Source organism: Bombyx mandarina, chromosome 24, assembly GCF_030267445.1.
Source record: "Bombyx mandarina strain Sakado chromosome 24, ASM3026744v2".
NCBI lineage: Eukaryota > Metazoa > Arthropoda > Insecta > Lepidoptera > Bombycidae > Bombyx > Bombyx mandarina.
Genome location: NC_143230.1, coordinates 2,426,055 through 2,453,784, shown reverse-complemented (window position 1 = coordinate 2,453,784; position 27,730 = coordinate 2,426,055). Strand labels below are relative to the sequence as shown.

The window sequence follows — 27,730 nt, the reverse complement described above, 5'->3', positions numbered from 1 at the left end:
GCGCAAGCAGCTCTCTATACGGACCGTCTTTTAAAATATTACCCGCAATTTGTATCAGTTTAAATTAAAATGCGTGAAAAGTTACATTTCGATTACAATATTATTTTTTTAATCGGTAATCCCTTTATTATTTGTTTGTATTTGTTGGCAACACTGTTAGTCTTGTTTAGTTTTTTTTTCTTTCTTCTATGAGCCGTAGGAAGTCCCTGTTAAATAAATTTTAGATTAATCCAAAACTATCTCGATAAGAATTTATAGCTTCCGTGGTTCTTAGCTTAGCAAATGAGACAGGTATTATTTGACTTTGAGGCTTCCGAATTAATTTAGACGGTCTTATTGAGAATAGGAATTCATCCCCGAGAGGGAAAATATAAACTTGGAAAATAATTAAACATACGAGTATTTTTTTTCTTTTATTTAATGACCTAGATTGTAGTCCTTTAAGGCTTTAAAATCTGCCATTTTTTTAGCATGGCACCACCCATCGTCGAAGTACAGACGGTGTTTCTTTTTTTTATTTATTTCTTAGATGGGTGAACGAGCTCACAGCCCACCTGGTGTTAAGTCGTTACTGGAGCCCATAGACATCTACAACGTAAATGCGCCACCCACCTTGAGATATAAGTTCTAAGGTTTCAGTATAGTTACAACGGCTGCCCCACCCTTCAAACCGAAACACATTACTGCTTCACGGCAGAAATAGGCAAGATGGTGGTACCTACCCGTGCGGGCTCACAAGAGGTCACATAGCAGTATATTAAACTAACTAGTTATTATACTTTCAATGCATTTTTTTATAACAGTGCCATCTATGAAACGTTTTAAAAAACACATCATAATAAATAGAACTAATAAGTTGTGATTAAATTTACGTCGGATAATGAACGAACAAAACTGTTACATGCTACTTATATGTATTTAAGATAATTCAGTGTAAATATTACAAAGAAAAATACATACGTGATTGCTGATTTAAAATGTTTTGCTTCACACAGATTATTGTGACCAATGCTGTGTTCTCTTTCAAAAGTTTGAAAAGTATACGGAGCGCTCGAAGATTTTCTGGACTGTACCAATTTGTTCTGTAACTGTTATCATTTATGAGTACGATAAGATTCATGAACATTAAAAATCAATATTAAAATTTCAAAAGCAAATTATAAATTCAAATTCTTAAAGCGACATCTAGAATGATTATTGAAAACTAAGTTTAAAAAACATTGTTTTGAACTGATAATAGTTCATATGGTTGTCGATAGATGACACTGTGAAACAAAAACTTTTATATTTTCTTTTAGCGTTAATTACCAAATCATTTGTTCTCTACGTCTTGATACTACTTTTTATTAATCAACGATTTTAAAAGAACTCATTTGAAGAGCTTCCTGGTGTTAATAGGTCATATCACCCCGGACTGCCGAAAAGCCTTGAACGACATTTTTAATAGTCTAGTGTACGCAAGAAAAAAAAAACCATGGAATGCATGTATGTTGAAGTCGTCGTGGCCTAAAGGATAAGACGTCCGGTGCATTCGTATTTTGCGATGCACCGGTGCTCGAATCCCGCAGGCGGGTACCAATTTTTCTAATGAAATACGTACTCAACATGTTCACGATTGACTTCCACGGCGAAGGAGTAACATCGTGTAGTAAAGATCAAACCCGCAAAATTATAATTTACATAATTACTGGTGGTAGGACCTCTTGTGAGTCTACCACCCTGCCTATTTCTGTCGTGAAGCAGTAATGCGTTTCAATTTGAAGGGCGGGGCAGCCGTTGTAACTATACTGAGACCTTTAGAATTTATATCTCAAGGTAGGTGGCATTTACGTTCTAGATGTTTGTGGGCTCCGGTAGCCCCTTGAAACCAGGCGGGCCGTGAGTTCGTCCACCCATCTATGCAATAAAATAAAAAAATAAATGTGTGTGTGTGTGTGTGCAAGTCACACGCGATAGAAGTGTGTAGAGAGGCGAGACCGTGTGGAGCGCTTCGTGATTTGTCGGCGCCGCTCGGATCCGCTTCGGCAAGCCAATCGCGGCAGACTTATTTTTTCGTTTCGTTTCATTTCGTTTCATCGAGTTTGAAATCACAACGATTCTAAAGAAGCTTCACTTCAAAAAATGTATACACCTTAACCGCCAACTCATAGGGAACGACTCTGTCCCCTTTCGAATGTAGCATCAGAATCGGAAGGTCCGGAACCACGGCGAGATACTCATCAGTCGTGAACGAATAGTCGGGAGAATCGGTGAACGGTTTTACGAACGTATTCTTGAAGTAGGGCAGCCAGGAAACCAGCTGAGCGAGAGAAAAGGTTCCTTTTCGTAACATATCAAGGGAAATAGGGTTTAATTGTAATGGTATTAATGGTTATTGTAACCGCACTTAACTCGCGGTAGGACCTCTTGTGAGTCCGCGCGGGTAAGTACCATCGCCCTGCCTATTTCTGCCGTGAAGCAGTAATGCCTTTCGGTTTGAAGGGCGGGGCAGCCGTTGTAACTATACTTGAGACCTTAGAACTTATTTCTTAAGGTGGGTGGCGCATTTACCTTGTAGATGCTTGTGGGCTCCGGTTATCATTTAACACCAGGTGGGCTGTGCGCTCGTCCACTGATCTAAGTAATAAAAAAAATAGACGGTACGTGGCAGAAAATATATCTAGAAATTTTACGGTAGGCAGCGGCTTGGCTCTGCCCCTGGCATTGCTGAAGTCCATGGGCGACGGTAACCATTCACCATCAGGTGCAATAAAAAAAAAACGCATTGTAATTGATGTTTCTGAGATGGTTCTAAGCTCTGCTCTGGTGGATGGTCTCTGACGGTATCATCTCTTCCTAAGAGCATATTCACGTTGTTAAGTCAATGGACCGTACAATGGCTTCATAAAATGACATTCTATCTTCTTCTATATCTATATATATAAAAATGAATTGCTGTTCGTTAGTCTCGCTAAAACTCGAGAACGGCTGGACCGATTTGGCTAATTTTGGTTTTGAATTATTCGTGGAAGTCCAGAGAAGGTTTAAAAGGTAGATAAAAATATGAAAATGCTTGGAATGAAATAAAAAAAGTGTGTGTGTCCGCTCCGACGCACGACTGGAGTTTACTGGATATAAAAAATTAAACGAAACAATACGAGAAATAGTTCTATATTACGACAACACGATACACTACAGATTATTAACAAATTAACGAGACACAAAACAAACGACTAACAAATATATGAAAATACAATAATGAGAGAAACGCGCGATCAGTACGAGGCTTTGTGGCGGACTGCCGGCGCATGTACTAGCATGTCACACGAAATGCGCATAACGCATTTCGTGTGACATGCTAGTACGATTTTGGTCCCCATAATTTTCATACCCCGGGCCTATATATGTAAATCGATTCTAAAGGAGTAAACTCCAAAAAACAATTTTGTTTTTCCTTTGATGTGTCCCCTGTCGCGGCGTCGGACGGATTCCTTTTGTTTGTTTTATGTTTATTTTGTACAAAAGTTTGAGTCTTTTATGCATCGATTGAGGCACTACAAAGTCTGCCGTGTCAGCTAGTATCTAATATGTAATAATAATAAAAAACTATTATTTCTACTACTTTCGATAGAGGATGTTTGGCGATTTCGTCCTTCAAATTATTGAAGGGAGCCTCCAAGACCAGCGCATCAGGAAGCCTCAGTTTCTCTGAGCCTCTCTCTTGACACAGCTCTTCCAAGTTTGACACGAAATTCGCTGCGACGGCAGTTCCTAAAGACAAAAAAAACACAAAAAAAAACAGTAATTATTTGGCAATAAGCACGTCCGCGTTAAGTGACACCTTTAATAATAATAAAACTTAGAAAAACAATTATTTTTATCTACAGTTTAGCTGGAGCGTTGACACTTGACAGTTGACAGCTGACGTTCTTGTCACTCTGACACAAACCCTGGCGTATTGCATGCTATCTATGCGCATTACGTGCGAAGCTTTTAGGGATCGGAAGGCATAGATTTATTTAATACACTTACGAGTAATATGTCGGACGGCACGCGGCATTGCACTCATGCATTAGCTACGTTTGTCGGTGGACTGCCAGAGAGATATATCAGTGATTACGCCATCTCAATTATAATGATAAAACAAGCTCAAACAAGTTATTTCGTAATAAACTCTCTTTTTTTTTTATTGCCTTAGTAGGCAGACGGGCATACGGTCCACCTGATGGTGAGTGGTTACCGTCGCCCATGGACTTTAGCAATGCCAGGGGCAGAGCCAAGCCGCTGCCTACCGCTGCCTAACTTTGCCTGGCCATATAAGTATAATTATAAACACGATTAATTAACAATAGTTCCGATAGACTTTGATGTCCCTCATCAGCCACAGAGTATTACAAGTTCGTTGCGCATTTACTGCAGCTTACTTAATGCTCAATAATGACGTAAAACACAAAGATTACCCAGCGAATGTCCCCAAACGAAAACCGTGGATTCCTCCTCGAGATCCAGTGTCTTCAGGAGCCACGAGTACACGTGGAACAAGTCCTCGACCACACCCCGCTCTGTTGGCTTCACCTTTGTTGAATCTCCGTAACCTTAAAAAAAATCGCTATTATCTAAGTCCTGAACGTAGTCTTAATGATCAACTAAATCAGCCTTTCTCAAAGGGGGCAATAACGCCCCCTTGTGGGCGCTGCAGGCCTCAAGGAGGGCGGTAAGAAACCCTGAAAAAAAAAGGGGACGTTGTGTAGAGGCTTGGGAGGCGATTTGTAAATTCATCATCACTCTTAGACACCGACTAAGCTCACGCTATAGTGGTTTTTTAAGTATGTGACAAAATACGAGGGCTGCACTAAAAGTATCGGGAATGGAATATTTTCACTGTTCCTGTCATATTAAAATCTTTTTAATTGAAAACTCCTTGGTTTTAAAAATCGAATACCATTTATTTATTTAAAATAAGATTCTCGGTCTTGTCACGAGGTTTTGTCAAACTTGTTTAGTCGTTGAAAAAATGGAATTGACTCGAGAAAATTCAAGAGCGATGATTTATTATGACTTTCGAAGTGGTTTAACACAAAAACAGTGTGTTGACCGGATGATTTCTGCATTTGGTGATAAAGCCCCATCCAAAACCACTATTTATCGCTGGTTTGCTGAGTTTCAACGTGGACGTGTCAAGCTCAGTGATGATCCCCGTCAAGGTCGTCCAAAAGCTGCAGTCACCCAAGAAAACGGTGATGCTGTGCGTAAGCTGATTGAGGAAGATCGACATGTGCAATACCGCGAAATTCAGGCAACTTTAGACATTGGCATGAGTCAAATACAAATAATCTTGCATGAACAATTAGGTGTAAAAAAGTTGTTTTCCCGATGGATACCGCATTCGCTCTGTGAAGAGCAAAAAGCGGCTCGCGTTACTTGGTGCGTCAAAACTCTCGAAAGATTCCACGGAGGATCCTCAAATGCTGTATACAACATTGTATCAGGTGACGAATCCTCGATATACGCGTACGAACCCGAAACAAAAAACCAGTCACGAGTTTGGGTGTTCGAAAATGAGTTAAAGCCAACAAAAATTGTTCGTTCACGGAGTGTTGCAAAAAAAATGGTGGCCACGTTTGTCTCCAAAACCGGTCATGTTACGACTATTCCTCTTGAAGGACAAAGAACGGTTAATGTAGAATGGTATGCTAGCATTTGTTTGCCACAGGTCGTTTCTGAACTCCGTAAAGAGAACTGCAACCGCCGCATTATCCTCCATCACGACAATGCGAGTTCTCACACCGCGCACAGAACAAAAGAGTTTTTAGAGCAAGAAAACATAGAATTATTAGACCATCCGCCGTACAGCCCCGACCTAAGCCCTAATGATTTCTATACTTTCCCTAAAATAAAGAATAAATTGCGTGGACAGAGATTTTCATCACCTGAAGAAGCTGTGGACGCCTACAAAACGGCCATTTTGGAGACCCCAACTTCCGAATGGAATGGTTGCTTCAATGATCGGTTCCATCGTATGGAAAAATGTGCCAAATTTCGCGGAGAGTACTTCGAAAAGCAATAAATACATTTTTAAACAGTAATGTTGTGTCACTTCGTTAATTCCCGAAATTTTCAGTGCCGCCTATGTAGGGGCGCTAAAAGTAATTTATTCTCAAAGTGGGCAGTAGACAAAATAAGTTTAGGAACCCCTGAACTAAATTAACTAACCATTAGACCTACTGAATGGTCAAAGATTATGGCATCAGTTACCGGTTGGAATATACCTGATGCACTAAAAATTGCCGAAGATAAAGAGACACACTGAAAATATTAGTTCAACGAACAATCAGAGAACCTTAGCCCACTGAGTTTCTCGCCGGATTTTCTCAGTGGATCGCGATTCCGATCCGGTGGTAGATTTAGCGAAGTACTGCTCTTGCTAGGGCTAGTAGGGTTAGTAATTCCGCGCCTTATTGGAATAGCCTCTTAGGCTGCCAAAGATTGAGTAAGAAAAAATCAAGAGCTGTTGGAAATTAATCCTTCAAGTCATACTATTGGCATGGCATATTGCAATGCCGTTTATTTTGGCACAAAACAATTATTTGTTAATTTTAATATCCAAATACAAGTTCTAAACGATATGCGCATCTATAGAGTAAAGAACTACTTCATGAAAATTTAATAATCTCTATATATAAAAATTAATTGCTGTTCGTTAGTCTCGCTAAAACTCGAGAACGGCTGAATCGATTTGGCTAATTTTGATCTTGAATTATTTGTGGAAGTCCAGAGAAGGTTTAAAAGGTAGATAAATATGAAAATGCTGGGAATTAAATAAAAATATCAGCTAGTAAGCAATATAAATAACAATAATAGACATATTTACATATATACTTATATAGCGTAAGGAATATTTCTTTGATTTTGTTCTTGAGTATTTGTTGTCCTAAACGCTACAGACAAACTCATTAATTTTCAATTTTACGGGCAGATCTTACAGACCAATTAGTGTACAATGTACATCGAGTTTCGAATCACAACGGCGCAAGAATATCTCAACTACTTAAAAATAGAAAATGATGAAACACCCCCAAAACTAATGAAATAAGCCCTCAAATTAAAATTTTATTGTGAGTAGTGAGTAGCCTGTTATTATATCATTACTGTTAACTCATAACGCCAACTGTTAGAGTTGCTAACATAGTAAATAATGTCGATATTATCTTGCTCAGTCATTGTGGACTCAATGCGGGAGGGAATACGTTTAAGGGTTAGCGTTAATAAACTCTTTCAGGTTGAGCCCGTGAGCTCACCTACCCGTCCGGACGTAGCTGATATAACCTCTTAGGCTACCAACGAATAGTTGAGTTCACTTCACTCAATCGGGGAATAAAGAAAAAGTAACCAAAAAATAAAGCCAACATTTTTTTTAATCAATCTTGCGTCCCCTATGATAATCTGGCGACAACCTACCTACCTCCTACGGCTACCTCCCCCCAAATGACAACAAGAGCAACAATAATTATATTAACAGTCATAGTGGACAACAACGCGATATAACATCGATGGTTTTTTACGCAATGCAATTTAATTATAGAGACGACGCGACGTAATGCGAACAATAAGAAAACCACGTGATCTTTCAAATAAAAAAATAATAGTTTAAAAAAACTAACAAAATACGCTTTTATAGAAAATCGTGGGGTGCATGGTATCAGTCAGTTGAACAAGCAATTTTTTTTTTTTTACAGATTTCAGTAGAAGGGTTATTTTGATAATATCCTGAAAAGCACCCCCCGCATTTTTTACAATAAAATAATTTTTCTTACACTTATTAAGTCGAATTTATTAAAGTTTATTTTAAAAATTTTTATTGTATTTTCTATAAAAGCGTATTTTGTTAGTTTTTTTTAAACTATTATTTATTTTTTGGTTGAATTTCAATTTTTTTTCCATTTTTTTAATATTGAATTGTCATCGGTCCATAATAAGTATACCAAATTTCGAGTTCATCCGACGTTTTGAAGGGGATCGAAATCATGTTCAAAGATTCGGTTACATACTAACATACATACGTCTCAAGCTAATAAAAGCGTATTAACTAAAAAAAAACAAAAATCCTACCTCTGTAATCAAAAGTGACAACGTGAAAATTTAGCTCCTGGAACACGCTGTATATCTTCAAGCGGTGTGGGGAAGCGCGGTGGTTTGAGTTACCTTCGAAAAATACAAGTTTCAAACCGACCCCATAAAAAATTCAACCCAATACTGGAATTTTACCTAAACTTATTATTATAGTCTAAATATTTTACTAGCCGAGCTAATGACCTAATGAAATAAGAAAAATGACTAAAGCGGTTAGTTGCCCTCAATTAAGAAAAATAGTATTATTATTCGCCAATAGATGTCGGGAAGAGTTGATTATTGAAAACACGAATAAAACAACATTTTCTGAAAATAAATCGTAATCGTAAATCGTATCGTAGTAAAAAGTAAATTTTATGAAAATCGTTGAAGCCGTTGTCGAGATTCAGATTATATACATATATTAATATACAAGAATTGCTTGTTCAACGGATTTTTCAAAAATAAAATAACTAATTTATTGCAGAAAATGTATCATATGTTATGTATTCCAACAACATAAATAAATATTTGTTTTTTTTTTTCTAACAATTTATAAACTTTGCACTAAGGCTGACTAATAATTATATTACATAAAAAAAAACTAATTAAATTTCTTTAATTCCAGAAAATGGAAAAATCGATTATTATTTTAAAGGTCCAATGAAATAAATTGATTAAATCGTTTCGATTATAATTTTTTACCGAAAGTGCCAAAGTTATAATTCACAAATAATAAATGAATTGAATTTGTTGAATTATCAATTAAACAGAAAATTATTAATTGATAGAATTAATTATGTTGAGCAATCCTGACAAGACTAAAAAAAAATTTTTACTTTCAAAATTTTGCCGCCCTAAAAAGCTTACCGCCCTGGGCACTTCCAAATCCACCACTGTTCAAGCTGTAAGCTAGCATTGAGCCTTGAAATAGTAACTGTATCAAAACACCCTGCCTATTTCTGCCGTGAAGCAGTAATGCGTTTCGCTTTGAAGGGTGGGCCAGCCGTTGTAACTATACTTTAGACCTTAGAACTTATATCTCAAGGTGGGTGGCGCATTTACGTCATAGATGTCTATGGGCTCCGGTAACCACTTAACACCAGGTGGGCTGCGAGCGCGTCCACCTATATAAGTAATAAAAGTCTGTATTTGTGGTAGAAGTATTGTAAGACTTCAATTGTCAATGGCAAATTCAAGGGTAAATGAATCTAACCCATTATTATTTGGTCACACTAAAAGCAATAATTGACTAACCATGACAATAGAGTATGACAGGATTCCTGCTATTCTTAAGGTCATGAAAGGTATTATTGGTTTTGAGATCAGCGACGTCCTTAATTTCAGAGTTCGGCAGTATATGCCAGATTCCTTTGAGAGAAAAAGAAAAGAATTCAATAATAAGAAAAAAACGTCATAATAGTTTGGGCTTTCGTTTGAAACTATATACGGACGTGACGTCAGCTGTCATGCCCTGCCGCCAGCCAAGCCGCCAAGCCATGTTAACACACCCCCTTCCGCCACACCGGAGTGATATGGGAGTGGGAGTGCTCATAATGAGTGCCCCCATGGGACTGAGCTGTCCACACTCTTCATTTCCCCCCACACTGTTGGGGTGCCCCCTATGGGGACCCATTTCTACCGCCCGCTGGGTGGACCACTTCCCCTTAAGGGGAGTGGTTCCCCTTCTGGGGAGCCCTTAGCGGGTGAGCGCCAAACTAGTGCCGCGGCTCCCCCTCTGACTTGTAGAGGTGGGGCCGCGGCATGGGGCCGGTGGCGAGCCCCACGGTGCTGACTGTTGTCCATGCTTTTGTACATATAGTGTAGTTAGTTTTAGTCTAGTTGTAGTTAGTTGTAGATAGTTATAAGGGAAAAAAAAATTGCATTAAGGAAGCAGAGGACAGCAGCCGGCGCCGGGGGGACTCCTCCGCGGGCATCACTCCACCCAGGAGAAACAAGCCCATCGTTATTATATTTATGTATTTATATTTTGTCGATGTGAGTGTGCCGAGCACGCTGCGAACAGTCCCCTCCCATCTCGTCTTGCATAACTTCACCCCTGCCCTATGTGGCAGGGAGTTTCAGCCCGGGCAGTGGGGTTTGCCCCGAGGCCCGTTCCGTGCCCCCGTAAGGGGGTACGACAACCCTTCTTCTTCTTCTTCCGCCACTGCCGCTAGTCAAAGCCAACGAAGGGGGGATAGTGTTAATAAAAGAAGCCATGCCAGCCATTTCTACCTGCTTTCTGCTTTCTCGCACAAATAAAAGAACTTGTCGTTACGCTGCTGGTTTTTTTGTCACATCATTTGCAACATATACTTTTATTTATCTTCGAAGATTGTCATGGTTATTGCCTACCGTCAGTGAGTCGTTTTACTCATGGTCACAAACAATACCAACGTCAAAGTTTTTAACTTCAAATGGCAATAAAACCTATAAGTTTTTTCTATTTCTACCTAATAATTCGCCTATCACTCTTATCCAATTCAAAGCTAGATAAAGTTACTACAGTGCTCTTTTTGGTACAAATAAATTAATTAACTAAACAATTGATTGAATAAAATTATAAACAGTTAAATGATTAAATAATATAAGACGCTGCTATTCACTAGGCGATAATTACAAACATTGCTTCAACAAGGACATATCGCATAGCTTGAGAAATATCTCGAATGGAATTTTAATGTTACACTACATTCTGTTAATCAACTATCTCCGCATCTCAATCCTCACACAATCTAAATAACTAAGAATAGTTTACGTCAGGAAGGGGGGTTCTAAAACCATAAGAAAAGTTAGATTGTGGAAATTCTCCAATCATCCGCGTATTTCGAATCTAATCGATTTGGAATCTATTACCTTATAATGCATCGAGACAGAGGACGCCTCACTTTCCGGCTCACGCAGGTGCTCACTGGGCATGGTTGCTTCGGTGAGTTCCTGCACCGGATCGGAGCCGAGTCGACGGCAGAGTGCCACCATTGTGGTTGCGACTCGGACACGGCGGAGCCCACGCTCGTTGCCTGCCCCGCATGGGAGGGGTGGCGCCGTGTCCTCGTCGCAAAAACAGGAAACGACTTGTCGTTGCCGAGTGTTGTGGCATCGATGCTCGGCGACGACGAGTCGTGGAAGGCGATGCTCGACTTCTGCGAGTGCACCATCTCGCAGAAGGAGGCGGCGGGGCGCGTGAGAGACGCACAATCCCGCCGCCGTCGAGAAGGGGCCAAGCCCTGGCCCTCTAAGTGTTTCGGGTCCCCCTCACATGTCGGTCTGGGGACCGGCGAGGGGGGCCTAAGAAGACGACGTGCAAGCTGCTCTGCACGCGTTTTACGCAAAAGCATCCGGGTGATGGAAGGCCGGCTATCCTCGACTCACGCTGGTTCTGGTCCAGCGTGAGTCGTGGCTATTCCGTAGGATAGCTCACTCTAACCGGCGCCATCTAGGCGGGCTTCGGATAGCCTGCCGACCGAGAGGGCTGGTGGTCGTGGCGCCGACGACCGCCGGTCCGGCGTCCCGAGGGGGAGGGTGATGGGAGAGATGTGCTCCGCACTAAACGCTTCACTTTCCCCCCTCTGCCTCTTCATGAGTTCTGTCTCATGCGAGGTTTGGACGTTGGTTGTTGAGCGACAGGAGGTTTTAGTCAGTTCGACTCTGACATGCCCCGCCCTCCATCCCCAGTGGAGGGCGGAAGTCCGGCGATTTCCGCCTGAAAAAAAAAAAAAAAACCTTATAATGCAACTAGCGACCCGCCCTCACTTCGCTTCGGAAACTGTAATTTATTATTGATTTCTCCACTATTGAATGGATGTTATTATACATGTAAACCTTCCTCTTCAATCACTATCTATTAAAAAAAACCGCATCAAAATCCGTTGCGTAGTTTTAAAGATTTAAGCATACATAGGGATATAGGGACAGAGAAAGCGACTTTGTTATATACTATGCAGTGATTACGAAATCTACTATTATATATATTTTTCTTTTTTTTTTCTCTCTTAAATATCTACAATCAGTATCCTGTACTTTTATTAGTGTTGCGTTGAAATTCATTGCGTAGTCAGTAAGAGCGAGACTCCAGTTATAAATGAATATAAATTTGTTTTTAAATCCGCTGCAGCTGTGTACCCAAACATTTTTATTTTATCGAAAATTTAACCTTCGTAAAATTACCTAATCTGATGAGACAATTGTCCACGTTCGAACGGAACTCAATGTTGAGGTTTCTCCCGCCTGTAACGCTGCAACTAGATGGGCTATCGTAGTTCAAGTTTCTCGGAAAGTTTACTGGAACCAGAATCAGGCGTAATTCGTATTAGCTGCAATGATAGACTCCCGCGAATCCGGTGAGAACGCGCTGACGGTATATACAAGAAAATCTAGTAAAAATAAAGTACTAAAACTAGTAAAAGTAAACAAGAACGTGAATAAGTCGTCGTGGCCTAAAGGATAAGACGTCCGGTGCATTCGTATCAAGCGATGAGCACCGGTGTTCGAATCCCGCAGGCGGGTACCAATTTTTCTAATGAAATACGTACTCAACAAATGTTCACGATTGACTTCTACGGTGAAGGAATAACATCGTGTAATAAAAAATCAAACCCGGAAAATTATAATTTGCATAATGACTGGTGGTAGGATCTTTTGTAAGTCCGCACGGGTAGGTACCACCACCCCGCCTATTTCTGCCGTGAAGCAATAATGCGTTTCGGTTTGAAGGGTGGGGCAGCCGTTGTAACTATACCGAGACCTTAGAACTTATATCTCAAGGTTGTAGATGTCTATGGGCTCCAGTAACCACTTAACACCAGGTGGGCTGTGAGCCCGTCCACCCATCTAAGCAATAAAAAAATATATAGCTTTCAGACCGGAAGTTTACAGAGAAACACAGTACCACTACCAGAATCAGTAATGCATTTCGGTCTGAAGGGTAGGGCAGCCGTTGTACTGTTAAAACTGAGACACGGAACTTATGTTTGGAGGTAGGCGGCGCCATTTACGTTGTAGATGTCTATGGGCTCCGGTAACCACTTAACAACAGGCGGGCCGTGAGCTCGTCCACCCATCCAAGCAATAAAAATAAAAGAAGATGTGTAGTGTCGTAGGACACCGGATAGGAACGAAGCTCCTTATCATAAAAATATTAATTTTAAGTTCTATTCGAGGTATAAAGAAAATAAAACTGGAGGTTTCGCGACAACCCACGGTTATTCGGTAACGTGCGAACTTATTGTGGTACACTTCATTCACGGTTGTTTGCATAAGAGTTAGTGTATTGCGCAAACGAACGCTCTGAGATCGTGGTCAATGAATGGTAAAAAAATATGTTATTTTTTGTACGTTATTACAAAGCTAAGTCGTACACTGTATGCATTACTAATAAAAATCTTACGTTACGGACGTTTTTTTGCTACGTTCCAAAATAAAACCATTTTCGTTTCTACATCGCGATAGATATGAGAATGGCTTCGCTTTGTAACTCTACTTTGATGACGTCCAAAGTACTAACTGCAGTTAGAGAATACCACTTTCCTCTGGACCGTTTTATTGTATCGGAACATTAGGGGCAGCACGGCAACTTGGAATACCAGGACGCTGGCCGTCAGCGTAGCGCCCGTCGCTAAGAGGAGCCTGAAATACGAAGAGCACGCCTTCGGGAATTGCTCACGGAACAGAAAATGGTACAGAGCCGTTAGTCGTAAAAATAAATAATATTTAGTTTTAAAAAAAAACTAGCAAAATACGCTTTTATAGAAAGTCCAACTAAAAAAATAGAAAATAAATTTGAATTAAAAATGGTGTAAGAAAAAAATTATTTTGTTGTAAAAAAAGCGTAGGGTGCATGGTATCAGTAGTTATAAATATTTATAAGAAAATGGTACATAGCCGTTAGTCGTAAAAATTAATAATAGTTTAAAAAAACTAACAAAAACTAAAAAAAGGCGTGGGGTGCTTTTTCAGGATATTATCAAAATAACCCTTCTACTCATATCTGTAAAATATTTAGAACTACTGATACCATGCACCCCACGCTTTTTTTTTTACAATAAAATCATTTTTTCTTACACTATTTTTAATTAAAATTTATTTTCTATTTTTTAGTTGGATTTTCTATTAAAGCGTATTTTGTTAGTTTTTTTTTTAAACTATTATATGTTTTTCATTTCTTAGTTGAATTTCAATTTTTTTTTAATATTGTATCGTCATCGGTCCTTAATAAGTATACCAAATTTCGAGTTAATCCGACGTTTTGAAGGGGCTCAAAATCATGTTCAAAGATTCCGTTACATACTAACATACATACGTCTGAAGCTAATAAAAGCGTATTAATAAATAAGGAAACGGTATCAAATCAAATCAAATCAAAAAATTATTCAACATAAATGAAAGTACATACTTATTGAACGTCAAAAGAACTACCGCCAATTCACAAGAACTAGCCTCCGTCCTGAGAAGAACTGGCAAGAAACTCAGCGGGCATGTCTTTTTTTTTTATATATTAGATAAAAAAAATTAATATTAGATTTTTTTTAAATATTCATTTTTATATGAGTATTATAACATAACAATTACTACAATATTGAAATGCCCGGAGCGAGCAACTCATTCCCACTTTGTGCAATCTTCTAATTAAATGAGCTCACCCAAAAACCATGTTGCGCAGGAAATATTCGTCTTTTATTCTGTTTATATTTTAATTTCATTTTATAATTTTTTTAAATATATGATTATTTTTGTATAATTTTATAGGAAAGCGTCAGTCATTGCCAATTTTTTACGTCAATATGAACTGACTTTTTGTGTGTCAAAACAAAATGTATTTAATTTTTTTTAAAGCTTGTTTAAAAGAGATATGTTGAAGTTTGGAAGTGGTCTATGGGCCCCGATGATGGCTTAACATTAGATTAACAAGTTCTTTTGACAATTATTTTTAAATGACATAAAAAGGTCTTAGCAAGATGTATTATTACATAATTGAGTTATTAACGCATTTCAAATAATAAGGAAATGTCGTCGAAGTCAATTTTCTGTTTTGGCTATAATTGTGTATTACTTTTTTTATTGCTTAGATGGGCGGACGAGCTCACAGCCCACCTGGTGTTAAGTGGTTACTGGAGCCCATAGACATATATAACGTAAATGCGCCACCCACCTTTAGATATAAGTTCTAAGGTCTCAGTATAGTTACAACGGCTGCCCCGCCCTTCAAACCGAAACGCATTACTGCTTCACGGCAGAAATTGGCAGGGTGGTGGTACCCACCCGCGCGGACTCACAAGAGGTCCTACCATCAGTTTGAAATCTTTAACAAGTCACTCGACAGTTCCAAAGAGCCTTGATCTATCAAGTTCAAGAATATACTTTGGACTGGTAGCGGAATAGATATCTTGATGGACGGAGGGAATCTAGGTGTCAGGGATACTATGTTACTGGCAGTTAGTAAAAAAATCCAAGGTATGCTGTCGTATAGTTTATTGTTAAATTGAATTATTTGAAAAATAGATGATTTAATTCAAAGCAAATATCTTCTTAAGTAAACTTCCGAGTTTATTGAAAAGTGTTAATACTTTTTCTTTATTCGATGACGCGTCACCGGAGCTTTCTGTAATGAAATCGAACAGTTAGCCCTTCTGACGGTAAAGCGGTATGCGAGGTAGTTTGGTGTGCTTTTGTTTTGTAACTATACTGAGACCTTAGAACTTATATCTCAAAGTAGGTGGCGCATTTACGTTGTAGATGTCTATGGGCTCCAGTAATCACTTAACACCAGATGGGCTGTGAGCTCGTCCACCCATCGAAGCAATAAAATAAAAGCTTAGTGCCCGTTTTTTTAAACATCACTGTAACAGCTTCCTACGTTTGCCGCTAGGGGCGCTGTTCTAATTCCATACAAATTTGAGTTAACTTTTACGCTATCGAGAACGTTAAAAAGCTCACACTAAGCACATTGTGTATTTTAACAGTGAAGCAGTTATAGGTACGTTTGAAGCAAGCTAGTTTTAATATATAATAATAATGATATTAAGGGGGTTTTCCTCTCGATACTAATCAGGATATGAAAGCGAAGTTATAAAATTATTGTATTATATCATTATCGGTCCCTGATGGCCGCGCAAATTTTCAAGGCAATAAAGACGTCTTGAAGTCGATGATAGTGACGTGACGAAAACAAACATACATACAGACATACATACCGAGCTAGTATAGGCGTAGACAGTTTTTTAAACATACCCTCTACAACGTGCTTTTCACATTTGGACACCTTTAATTTTTATACTTTAAAATAGATTCTAAGTACATTACATTGTATTTAATATTTTATAGCCCACCGAGTTTCTCGCCGGATCTTCTCAGTGTGTCGCGTTTCCGATCCGGTGGTAGATTCTGCGAAGCACTGCCCTTACTAGGGCCAGTGTTAGCAATACTCCGGTTTGAGTCCCGTGAGTTTACCTACACGCTAGGGTGAAAAAAGGTCCTAACAAATAATAAACAAGAAAGTACCAGTCGATTCTTTCTTGTTGGTAAATTTCTCTTTAAAGGCGGTTAGTTTAGATTTCGAAGAGTTGCTCGATGATGAGGAGGACGAGCTGCCTCCTGAAGACTCATCAGGGTTGCTGGTAGTACTTTCTGCTTCGTTTCCGCTCTCATCCGTGGTTTCTGTTTCAAAATAGAAAAATAATCAAAGAGTTAGTTGTGATTTTTATTGTTTTCCTAAACGTTAAATACCGATTAAGGCCATTTTTATTGTGTGTAGTCCTAATTATTATTTCATGATAATAGTAGTTCATCTTACTCTTTGCAACACCAGCTCTTGGTCAGTTGAAGTTCCTTCAAAATTGACCCAGCCGTTTCGGAAATGAACCCCGTCAAACAAATGCACTCACGATTTTTTTTTCTTAAGTTCTTTCTTTACTACTGTTACGCCGGTAAGAGTAACGCCATCTATCGCCGAATAGTCGATCTAGTAGCAATTAGAACGCTCGAGAAGTACAACACCATCTATTGTCAGATAGCGGAAACACAATACTAGAGATGTGTGGAATATTCTCGATAATTCTAGGGATCAGGTATCGGCTATAATAGCGTTGTCGAGATGGCACGCATCCAGTCAGTAATCGGAACATTTGGAGCCTCTGGGTCTGCGGAGGGACTTCGGTTCCCTCTGTATTCTGTACCGTATGTTCCATGGGGAGTGCTCTGAGGAATTGTTCGAGATGATACCGGCATCTCGTTTTTACCATCGCACCGCCCGCCACCGGAGTAGAGTTCATCCATACTACCTGGAGCCACTGCGGTCATCCACAGTGCGTTTCCAGAGATCTTTTTTGCCACGTACCATCCGGCTATGGAATGAGCTCCCCTCCACGGTGTTTCCCGAGCGCTATGACATGTCCTTCTTCAAACGAGGCTTGTGGAGAGTATTAAGCGGTAGGCAGCGGCTTGGCTCTGCCCCTGGTATTGCTGAAGTCCATGGGCGACGGTAACCACTCACCATCAGGTGGGCTGTATGCTCGTCTGCCTACAAGGGCAATAAAAAAAAATTAAAAAGAACTACTCGAAGCGAAACAGCGAACGGATCACCTGAAGCGAAGCGGAACAAGCGAATTGAGAGTTTTAAAGTGTTTGTTGTGTGTTTTAAGTCTTCTAAGTGTTCAATACAGTTTTTTAGTTGTACTTTGGTGGAATTTTATTTATCCCGAACCCCAGCGCGTAACAGTACTTATTTTAGTAAAAACCCGTCATTTTGAATTTAAAATGGCCGAATCGATTTTATTTATTGGAATCGAGTTTGACGAATAAAATTATAATATATCGATTATTTTTTCTTCTTGTATTATCGATTCGAATTCTCATCCGTATGTTATAGCCGAAATGCTAACATAACATGTAAAAAAATCAATGTAAGATCAAGGCCCATCTAGTTTTAACCGAATATCGGAGCTGGTAGATGTCTCAACTAAACTAAAAATCAAACCCGCAAAATTATAATTTGCGTAATTAGTGGAGGTAGGACCTCTTGTGAGTCCGCGCGGGCAGGTACCTACACTCTGCCAATTTCTGTCGTGAAGTAGTAATGCGTTTCGGTTTGAAGGGTGGGGCAGTCGTTGTAACTATATTTGAGACCTTAGAACTTATATCTCAAAGTGAGTGGCGCATTTACGTTGTAGATGTCTATGGGCAGCGAAGTGGGCTGTGAGCTCGTCCACCCATTTAAGCAATAAATAAAAAAAAAGATAAACAGCTTGAGACCTAGAGCTGAACAACGCTGAGCTGTTTTTTATGTTAGTTCTTCCAACATATCGTTGATGTGAGCAAAGAATTAACTAGAAATACCTGGTGATTGTTTCTTCTTGCCTAATTTCTTTGAGAAATGAGAATGTTTAGATTTCGATGAGTTTCCTGACCAGGAAAAGGGCGAGCCACCTCCGGCAGACTGATCAGGGTTGTCGGTATTGCTCTCTGCTTCTTTTCCACCCTCATCTGTAGTTTCCGCATTAAGAGAACGAAGAAAAGGAAAAAAGAATGAATATCATCAGTTGAGTTAAACTTTTTTTTTATTGCCTTTGTAGGCAGACGAGCATGCTGTTGGCAACTCCAACATTTTAGTATGGAAAATAAAATTATATGACTGGCGACATTGTTGATGTCACTCTCTTCCTTTTTTATAATTTTCACCGCAAGCGGACGTGTTTATCATATTAATAAAATATCAAGTGCATAAACATACAAATAAACCGTATTGCAGCAAAAAGCATAAGTTTTCTTTATCATAGCAACCGGCCCATACAGCCCGCACCAAAACACGTACGGCCACCTGAGGGAAAGTGGTCACCGCCGCTCATGGACATCAGCAATGCCAGGGGCAGAGCCAAACCGCTGTAATTTAGCCATAGTAGCTTTTTCTTCGGTTTTTGCGAATCATTGACATACTCGTAGTAAGCGTATTCAACATCAAGTTGTGGTCGGACTCTGTGAGAATATTTTTTTAAGAAGGAAGGATTACTGGTGGTCCGAAAGGCTTTCCGATTTCACCAGGACAGGTGGGCGAGTAAAAGGCCCAGCCAGGAGGGGTGGGATTTGCTAATAGCTGCTCGAGCGCCTCCGAAGGAGACCTAACAGTTCAAGGTCAGCTGCTTCCGGAATGCATCTACCACCGGATCGGAATCGCGACCCACTGAGAAGATCCGTCGAGAAACTCAGTGGACTGTGTCTGAGGGTTAATTTTCACGACGAGCCCGTCGTCGCAAGCGACGGGTTCGACGAGAACGGTCACCGGTGCTTGGAATGTTGCTTCGAATATTACTGTTCAGAACTTGTATACATACATGCAAACCTATGTTGAAAGTGACGGTAGCGAGAATCATGGAATCTTTTGAATTTCTTGTGTTACGTGATACCAGCTACACATAGTTTTATCTAGTACATTTTTGCATATTTGTTACCAAAAATATGAAGAAAGGAAAAACAATTAACAGTTTGGTTATAAGTAGCGAAAACGATTTCTTTTTTGATGAAGAGGTATACGGTGAGATAGTATTGTCGGGAGCCACCGTTCCGGATATTACTGCCGCGAAGGAGTCATCCGGTTCGAAGAAGGGGACAACCGCTTTAATACAATACTGTTGAGACTCCAACCTCAAGGCGGAGTAGCTGTGGCCTCTCGATCTCTGTGACCTTCGGTAACCACTTTACACTAAGTGCTAAGCTATGAGCTCGAACAAGCAATAAGTTAAACAGCTTGAGGCCTGTAGCTAAACAACGTTAAGCTCTTCTTTATATTAGTTCTTCCAAGATGTCGTTGATATAAACATATCTGTAAAGGTTTCAACAAATCAAAGAGCGGACGGTCAGCGTAGTGTGGACATGTGATGCGTAGAGAGGAGACGCATGTGACTAGGAGATGTATGGAAATGGTAGTGCAAGGTAGAGGGGGAGAAGGTCGACGGGAGAAGACATGGATGGAGTGTGTGAATGACGATATGAGAGAGAGAGGAGTGAGTGTTGAGCTGACGACTGATAGAAGAGAATGGATGAGAAAAATTAGCTGTGCCTACCCCACCTAGTGGGAAAAAGTGTAAAAAAGAAGAAGAAGATAAACAAAGTTTCAATTAGAAATACCTGGCGATTGTTTCTTCTTGCCTAATTTCTTTGAGAAAAGAGAATGTTTAGATTTTGATGAGCTTCCTGGTGAGGAAGAGGAGGGGCCACCTTCTGAAGACTGATCGGTGCTGTCGGTACTGCTCTCAGGTTCATTTCCACCGTTGTCTGTGGTTTCCGCATTAAAAGAACGAAGAAAAAAGAGAAAGAATATCATCAGTTGGGTTAAACTTTTTTATTGCCTTTGTGGGCAGACGAGCTCACTGTTGGCAACTCCAACATTTTAGTATGGAAAATAAAATTATATGACTGGCAACATTGTAGATGTCACTCTTTTCCTTTTTTATAATTTTCACCGCAAGCGGACGTGTTTATCATATTAACTAGCGACCCGCCCCCGCTTCTCTTCGGAAACATTAAAACGCACATGAAATCGAAAAAAAAAAAAAAAAAAAAGTAGCCTATGTTCATCAGGGACAATGTCGGCTTCTAATGGAAAAAGAATTTTTCAAATCGGTCCAGTAGTTTCGGAGCCTATTCGAAACAAACAAACAAACAAATCTTTCCTCTTTATAATATTAGTATAGATAAAATATCAAGTGCATAAACATACAAATAAACCGTATTGCAGCAAAAAGCACAAGTTCTCTTTATCACAGCAACCGGTCCACACGGCCCGCACCAAAACACATACAGCCCACCTGATGGAAAGTGTTCACCGTCGCTCATGGACATCGGCAATGCCAGGGGCAGAGTCAAGCCGCTGCAATTTAGCCATAGTAGCTTTTTCTTCGGTTTTTGCGAATCATTGACATACTCGTAGTAAGCGTATTCAACATCAAGTTGTGGTCGAACTTTGTGAGTATTTATTTTTATGATGGAAACATTACTGGTGGCCCGAAGGCCCGAAGACCCGCCAAGATAGATGGGCGAGTAAAAGGCCCAGCCAGGAGGGGTGGGATTTGATAATAACTGCTCGAGCGCCTCCGAAGGAGACCTAACAGTTCAAGGTCAGCTGCTTCGGGAATGCATCTACCACCGGATCGGAATCGCGACCCACTGAGAAGATCCGTCGAGAAACTCAGTGGACTGTGTCTGAGGGTTAATTTTCACGACGAGCCCTTCGTCCCATTCGACAGGTTCGACGAGAACGATGACCGGTGCTTGGAATTCCTAAAAGTTCAAATTTTCTTGTTCGGAACTTCTTCCTAAGCCAGCTTATTTTTTCGTATCTATCTAGTGTTTTATCTATTACATATTCGTTACCAAAAATATGGAGAAAGGAAGGATAATTAAGAGTTTGGTGGTAAGTAACTATACTTGAGACCTTAGAACTTATATCTCAACGTGGGTGGCGCATTTACGTTGTAGATGTCTACGAGTTCCTGTAACCACCTAACACGAGGTGGGCTGTGAGCTCGTCCACCCATCTAAGCAATAAAAAATAAAATTTAAAAAAAGTAGCAAAAACGATTTCTTTTTTGATGAAGAGGTTTGTCACCATAAGAAAAGGGTGAGGTGCTTTTCAGGATATTATCAAAATAACCCTTCTACGCATATCTGTTCATAAAATATTTAGAACTACTGATACCATGCACGCCACGCTTTTTTTTTTACAATAAAATCATTTTTCCTTACACTATTTTTAATTCAAATTTATTAAAATTTATTTTCTGTTTTTTAGTTGGATTTTCTATAAATGCATATTTTGTTAGTTTTTTTAAACTATTATTTATTTTTCATTTTTTAGCTGAATTTCAATTTGTTCAATTTTTTTTTTCAAATTTATTTTTTAAAATTGACTTGTCATCGGGCCTTAATAAGTATACCAAATTTCGAGTTAATCCGGGGTTAAATCATGTTCAAATATTCCGTTACAAACATATATAAATACATACGTCTGAAGCTAATAAAAGCGTATTAAAAAGAAGAAGAAGAAGTTATACAAATAATCAATTAGAAATACCTGGCGATTGTTTCTTCTTGCCTAATTTCTTTGAGAAATGAGAATGTTTAGATTTCGATGAGCTTCCTGGTGAGGAAGAGGAGGGGCCAACTTCTGAAGACTGATCGGGGCTGTCGGTACTGCTCTCAGGTTCATTTCCACCGTCGTCTGTGGTTTATGCGTAAATAAAATACCATTAGTGCAGTTAAGGAATTAAGTTAGCTATAGCTTCTTTGATTTTCGTTAATCTATACTAACTAGTGGTCTGAAGTGGTCGAAATTCGACTATAATTAATTGAAATTCTAAGTTTGAACATTATTATGGTTATATTGTCAAACATTATTAGATTTTTTTTAATATAATCACATATTTCGCCAAGACTACACATAGACAAATAATATTAAAGATAAACAATATTAACCTATATTCAGTTTGACCACAGTTTTTGACAAAGTAAAGTTTGTCAATAAACAAAGAGTATATATACTTATATGTGTGTGTCAAATAGTTGGCAGTGTGTGTAATGTTTTCTTTATTGATTTAATGTATTTTTTATGCCTTATTTTAAAAAAATATGAGCATTGTGCCCTCTTTGTCTATATTCTATACCTAGTCAGGTCATAAATTCTGTCACATGTTTAATGTAAAATAATTGAAACAAGTTTATTCATTATGTAACCATTTATATACCAAAATTAACTTAACAAAACATAGATTCTTATGACACTAAAGTTTATTCAAAATGACCTCCGTGATTTTGAATACAGGCCTTCAATCTGCGCGGCCAGTCGTCTATCGCAGCACGAACGAGGTCCATGTCAATATCGGCGGCTGCCTTAATCAAGGATGTCTTGAGTGACTCCAAATTGGGATGAGGCTTTGAGCACGCCTTTTCCTCCAAGTGTTGCCATATCTTGTAATCTAACGGATTCAAATCTGGACTGGAGGAGGGCCAGTCTTCGTGTCGGATGAAGTCGATTTCACGTGCCGCCAGCCAGTCTTGTGTGCTCTTCGCTCTATGAGCTGGCGCCGAATCTTGCTGGAATACCCAGTGCCTGTTATTGAACATGGTATGAGAAACAGGTTCCACAAGGTTTGTCAGGACTATATTTTGATACACAACTGCATTCGTTTTTACATCTTTCTCACAAAAATGTACCTCTGTTAAGCCCCAATAAGAAACTCCCAACCATACCATGAGCAAGGATGGAAAATGACCTCGTTGGACACGCGGAATACGGTTGCTCGCTTCTTCACTACTGTGTGCGTACACCTTATCATTTTGTTTGTTGTAGCTCTCTTCTACGGTAAAAATTTTTTCATCCGAAAAAAGAATTTCCCGATATTTTTTTCCCGCGTACCGCTTCAACAAAGCGCGGCATCTCTTCAGTCTCAGGTCCATTAGACGAGCATTCAAACGATGTCCTGTTTTTCTTCGATATGCCCGAAGCCCTAAGTCTTCATTTAACACCCTTTTCACCGTGGTTCTGCTTAACCCCGTCTGAAGGGCCAACAGTTTCTGCTTACGTTTGGGATTTCTTTGAATTCGCGCCTTCACAGCTTTTATCACTGCTGGAGTCCTAACAGACCGAGGGCGACTACTTCTTGACCTGTCATCTACACTAGAGTCTTCATTGTATCGTTTGATGGTACGATAAACGAATCTTTTGGTTATATTAAAATTTTTCAGTATGTTAAAATTTTGAATTGGCGCGTAACCGCAACGATGCAACGCAATAACTGCAACACGGTCTTCTTTAAGCGTCCACTCCATATTTAAAAATGAGTAAAATTCTAAAAGTATACTATTTTTATTTTCATGAACAATTCGAAATTCGAATTCAATAAACTTTTTTGTGGCCAGCATTCTAAAAGAAAAGTTTTTACTGTGTGACAATACTTATGACCTGACTAGGTATAAGTGTGGGAAATTTCATACTCCTCCGTCCGCGCAATTTTCGTAAAAAGGGGTACAAAGTTTTTGCTTCACGTATTAATATATAGATTAACCTATGATTTGAGCTGAGTATTTGAAATAACTGAAATGAGTCAGGAAAGCTTGTTTAATAACATTATTGCGATAGTTTGCTTGCTTACCTTTAGCAGAGAGGAAGTGAACCTGAAAAACAACCAATGTGTCCGTTTCAGGAATCTCATGCAAGTGATATTGATTACAGGGCGCGTTGGAGACGTCTTTTTAACCCACAGACACAGCCCATTGAGTTTCTCTACAGATCCTCTCAGTGGGTCGCGTTTCCGATCCGGTGGTAGATTCTTCGAAGCACTGCTCTTGCTAGGGTTCGTGTTAGCAACGTCGTCAGATTTGAGCCCCGTGAGCTCACCTACTAGTTAAGGTTACGCTGATATAGCCTCTCAAAGCTCTCAGCTTAGGAAGGAAAAAAGACGTCTTCCCGGACTAAGGTTTTTGTTCTGTTTATAATTAAACACTTCTTTTTCTCCACCTTATCGCACTAGATGGGGTCGGCACAGCGAATGTTTCTTTTCCATTCTCTTCTATCAGCCGTCATCTCAACACTCACTCCTCTCTCTCTCATATCGTCATTCACACACTCCACCCATGTCTTCTCCGGTCAACTTGGTCAACCAAGAATAGGTAGGAAAAAAGAATGAAATGAATACTGTTCTTAGTTTACTTGGTACACCGTATTGTAAAATGGCCTAGGGGTAGAGGTCCCAAACGATGGTCGGACCAAATAGCGGAGGAACTGAAAATACCTGTCAGCGACGGACTTTACCAAGCTACAGAACGGGGTAGATGGAGATAGCTGGTTGACGGAATCAAACGGAGTCACGATCCTCAGCAGTGAGGGACCGATTGAAGAGAGAGAGAGAGAGAGATTGTCACACACTGTGAGCCCACACGGGTAGGTATCACCGTCTTACTTATTTCTGCTGCTAAGCAGAACGCTTCGGTTTGAACGTGCCTCAAAGTGTCCCAGGAGTGCGACCACTTAACACCAGGTGGACTATGACCTTGTTTACCAGTTCACGTGAGATCTAAATAAAAAAAATATCGTAATCCCAATTCGGCCATCGAAATCTAATAAACATACTTACGCTTAAAGCAATGAACAAAAAGAATAACAGTTTTTTATCCATTTGTAAATTGAGAGAAGTCTCTGTAACAAAATTAATGATTAAATCGTATTCTTTGTAAAGATAATGATTATTGGATTACCGGTCATTGTAAAATACATGCAATTTTTTGTTAAACAATGTCACTTAACAGAATCCACGATGATAATTCAATGGTTGAAGCAACATTTCGCTTGAAAACGCGACATTTATCTTTGTAATTTCAAATTGAAATTCAATTCACTCGATTTGAATAGCTGGAGAAGCTGGAGAAGCCACTGCGGTCATCAACAGTGCGTTTCCAGAGGTCTTTTTTGCCACGTACCATCCGGCTATGGAATGAGCTCCCCTCCACGGTGTTTCCCGAGCGCTATGACATGTCCTTCTTTAAAAGAGGCTTGTGGAGAGTATTAAGCGGTAGGCAGCGGCTTGGGTCTGCCCCTGGCATTGCTGAAGTCCATGGGCGACGGTAACCACTCACCATCAGGTGGGCCGTATGCTCGTCTGCCTACAAGGGCAATAAAAAAATAAAAAAAAGTTTTTTTGTTATGATATTTTTTCCAAATTTTAAACTTCAAATGACTCTTCTGTAATGTTTCAAAAATATCGCTCAAACCAAATAATAGCCCCCTCGATATAATCTTGTGTTAACGTTTACGTAGTGACAAACGACTTATGATTATAATATGCACCCAACGAATATATCTTTTATCACCGGTCAATACTTAATTTCACATGCCATGTTACATTGTTTTCGATAAAAAAAAATTATGAGCGCCTCCAACGGAGTCCTAAAAACTCAAGAGTAGATGCTTCGCGAACGAATCTACTACCGGATCGGAATCGCGACCCGCTGAGAAGATCCAGCGAGAAACTCAGCGGGCTGATGCTTAGGTTAGATTGCATTTCGAATTCTTTGTCGAGTTCGACGAGTGCGGTTACCGGGGTTCCTAAGCCTGCTCCTAGTATTAGAGCTGAAGGCGTCTAACGCAAGGGTTATTGGATCTGATGGATGCGTAAGGACGTGTCTAGGGCGACGACGGTGACTGGCTCCTGCGTGATCGGGTTGTTTTCGATACAGCGTGAAACTCTTGTGGGTGCAATGATGAAAAGAAGATCTTCTACGAGCTGGTTATTGGTAGACCGACGCTCCGAGTGTTGTTGTTCGGAACTTGTATACATGCAAGCTTATCTTAATAAATAGTAGTTTAAAAAAACTAACAAAATACGCTTTTATAGAAAATCCAACTAAAAAATAGAAAATAAATTTTAAATTTAAATTTAAATTGGGGTGCTTTTCAGGATTTTATCAAAATAACCATCCTACTCATATTATTATCATTCATAAAATCGTTCATAAAATATTTACAACTACTGATACCATGCATCCCACGCTTTTTTTTTACAATAAAATCATATTTTCTTACACTATTTTTAATTCAAATTTATTAAAATTTATTTTCTATTTTTTAGTTAGATTTTCTATAAAAACGTGTTAGTTTTTTTAAACTATTATTTATTTTTCATTTTTTTAGTTCAGTTTCAATTTTTTTCATTTATTTTTTTAATATTGAATTGTCATCGCTCATTAATAAGTATACAAAATTACGAGTTAATCCGACGTTTTGAAGGGGGTCAAAATCATGTTCAAAGATTCCGTTACAAACATACATACCTATGTTTAATAAAAACGTATTAAAAATGTCGTAAGCGAGATTCAGGCATCTGTCAAATATCTTGCGTTGTACGAAGCCTTTTTTTTTTTTTTTCGGGCCGGGGGCCGATCCTCCTACGAGATCCGCGCTTACGGGGCGCGCGGGGTATGTGAGACTCAACGATCTGCAGGTGTTGAGAGCAGATCGCGGGCCCAAGGATTTTAGGACCCACCCACTAAACGACTCCCCTGCACTCTTACACCCGACGTCCGATCCTCTCCGAGGTCAGAACCCGGATGAGGTAGGGGGGTTACCGCGGTCAACGACGCCTACCCTCTTATTGTCGGTTAATAAGCGGTTACTTTCCATGTTAGCTCGATATTTGCGTCATTAAATAACAAACTAATACTTGAGGCCTATAAAATCAAAGGCAGCTAAACGCCATAAAGTCGTAAAATCGATTAACAATGGCTCTATCTTGTTTAGTTAGTTGGACACGCTTTAGTCTTTTCATGTTATAACAAATGCAGCTAAATCTCTAACAAATTCAGTTCAAAAATTTTATTTTTACTCAGTACTAAGCACTAATAAACGAAGTTTTATCATTTAAAAATTAAGATTATTAGTAATATTCTCATTCTTTATAAATCTGCTTCAAAATAAAGAATGTCGTAGCTATCCGAACAAAGTTATTTCAGCTTCTCAAACCGGGAGTGTTGCTAACACTGGCCCTGGCAAGCGCAGTACTTCAATGGATCGGGAGGATCTGTAATGACGTGTTTAGGGCCGATTTTTGTAGTTTACCTGAATATTTGACAGACTTGGATTTAGCGTACTTAACAAATGTTCACG

The 27,730-nt window shown here is 39.4% G+C and overlaps 2 protein-coding genes across 2 annotated transcripts; both read right to left on the bottom strand.

The window, feature by feature from the left end:
* Positions 1–122: 122 nt before the first annotated feature.
* Positions 123–14,737, bottom strand: LOC114248877 (lysophosphatidylserine lipase ABHD12). The gene is made up of 10 exons (XM_028182309.2): positions 14,727–14,737; positions 13,592–13,713; positions 12,256–12,369; positions 9,346–9,459; positions 8,089–8,181; positions 4,440–4,574; positions 3,602–3,750; positions 2,132–2,299; positions 961–1,088; positions 123–206 (listed from the first exon to the last, which is right to left on the bottom strand). Exons 1-10 carry the CDS (start codon positions 14,735–14,737, stop codon positions 167–169), a joined length of 1,074 nt encoding a protein of 357 aa, XP_028038110.2. The 3' UTR covers positions 123–166.
* Positions 14,738–15,548: 811 nt separating this feature from the next.
* Positions 15,549–22,298, bottom strand: LOC114248861 (uncharacterized; the record flags this gene model as incomplete). Its single annotated transcript, XM_089738261.1, has 5 exons — positions 15,549–15,685; positions 16,585–16,740; positions 18,418–18,564; positions 20,203–20,349; positions 22,148–22,298. Coding segments are annotated over 5 exons (696 nt in total), but the record flags the coding sequence as incomplete, so codon positions are not given.
* Positions 22,299–27,730: the final 5,432 nt, after the last annotated feature.

Excerpts from the sequence above, each read along its gene's own strand:
- LOC114248877 (XM_028182309.2), bottom strand. Across the intron at positions 8,182-9,345 it reads TGTCATACTCTATTGTCATG|GTAACTCAAACCACCGCGCT; the intron begins GTTAGTCAATTA and ends TATTTTTCGAAG. Across the intron at positions 1,089-2,131 it reads CCTATGAGTTGGCGGTTAAG|TTACAGAACAAATTGGTACA; the intron begins GTGTATACATTT and ends AAATGATAACAG.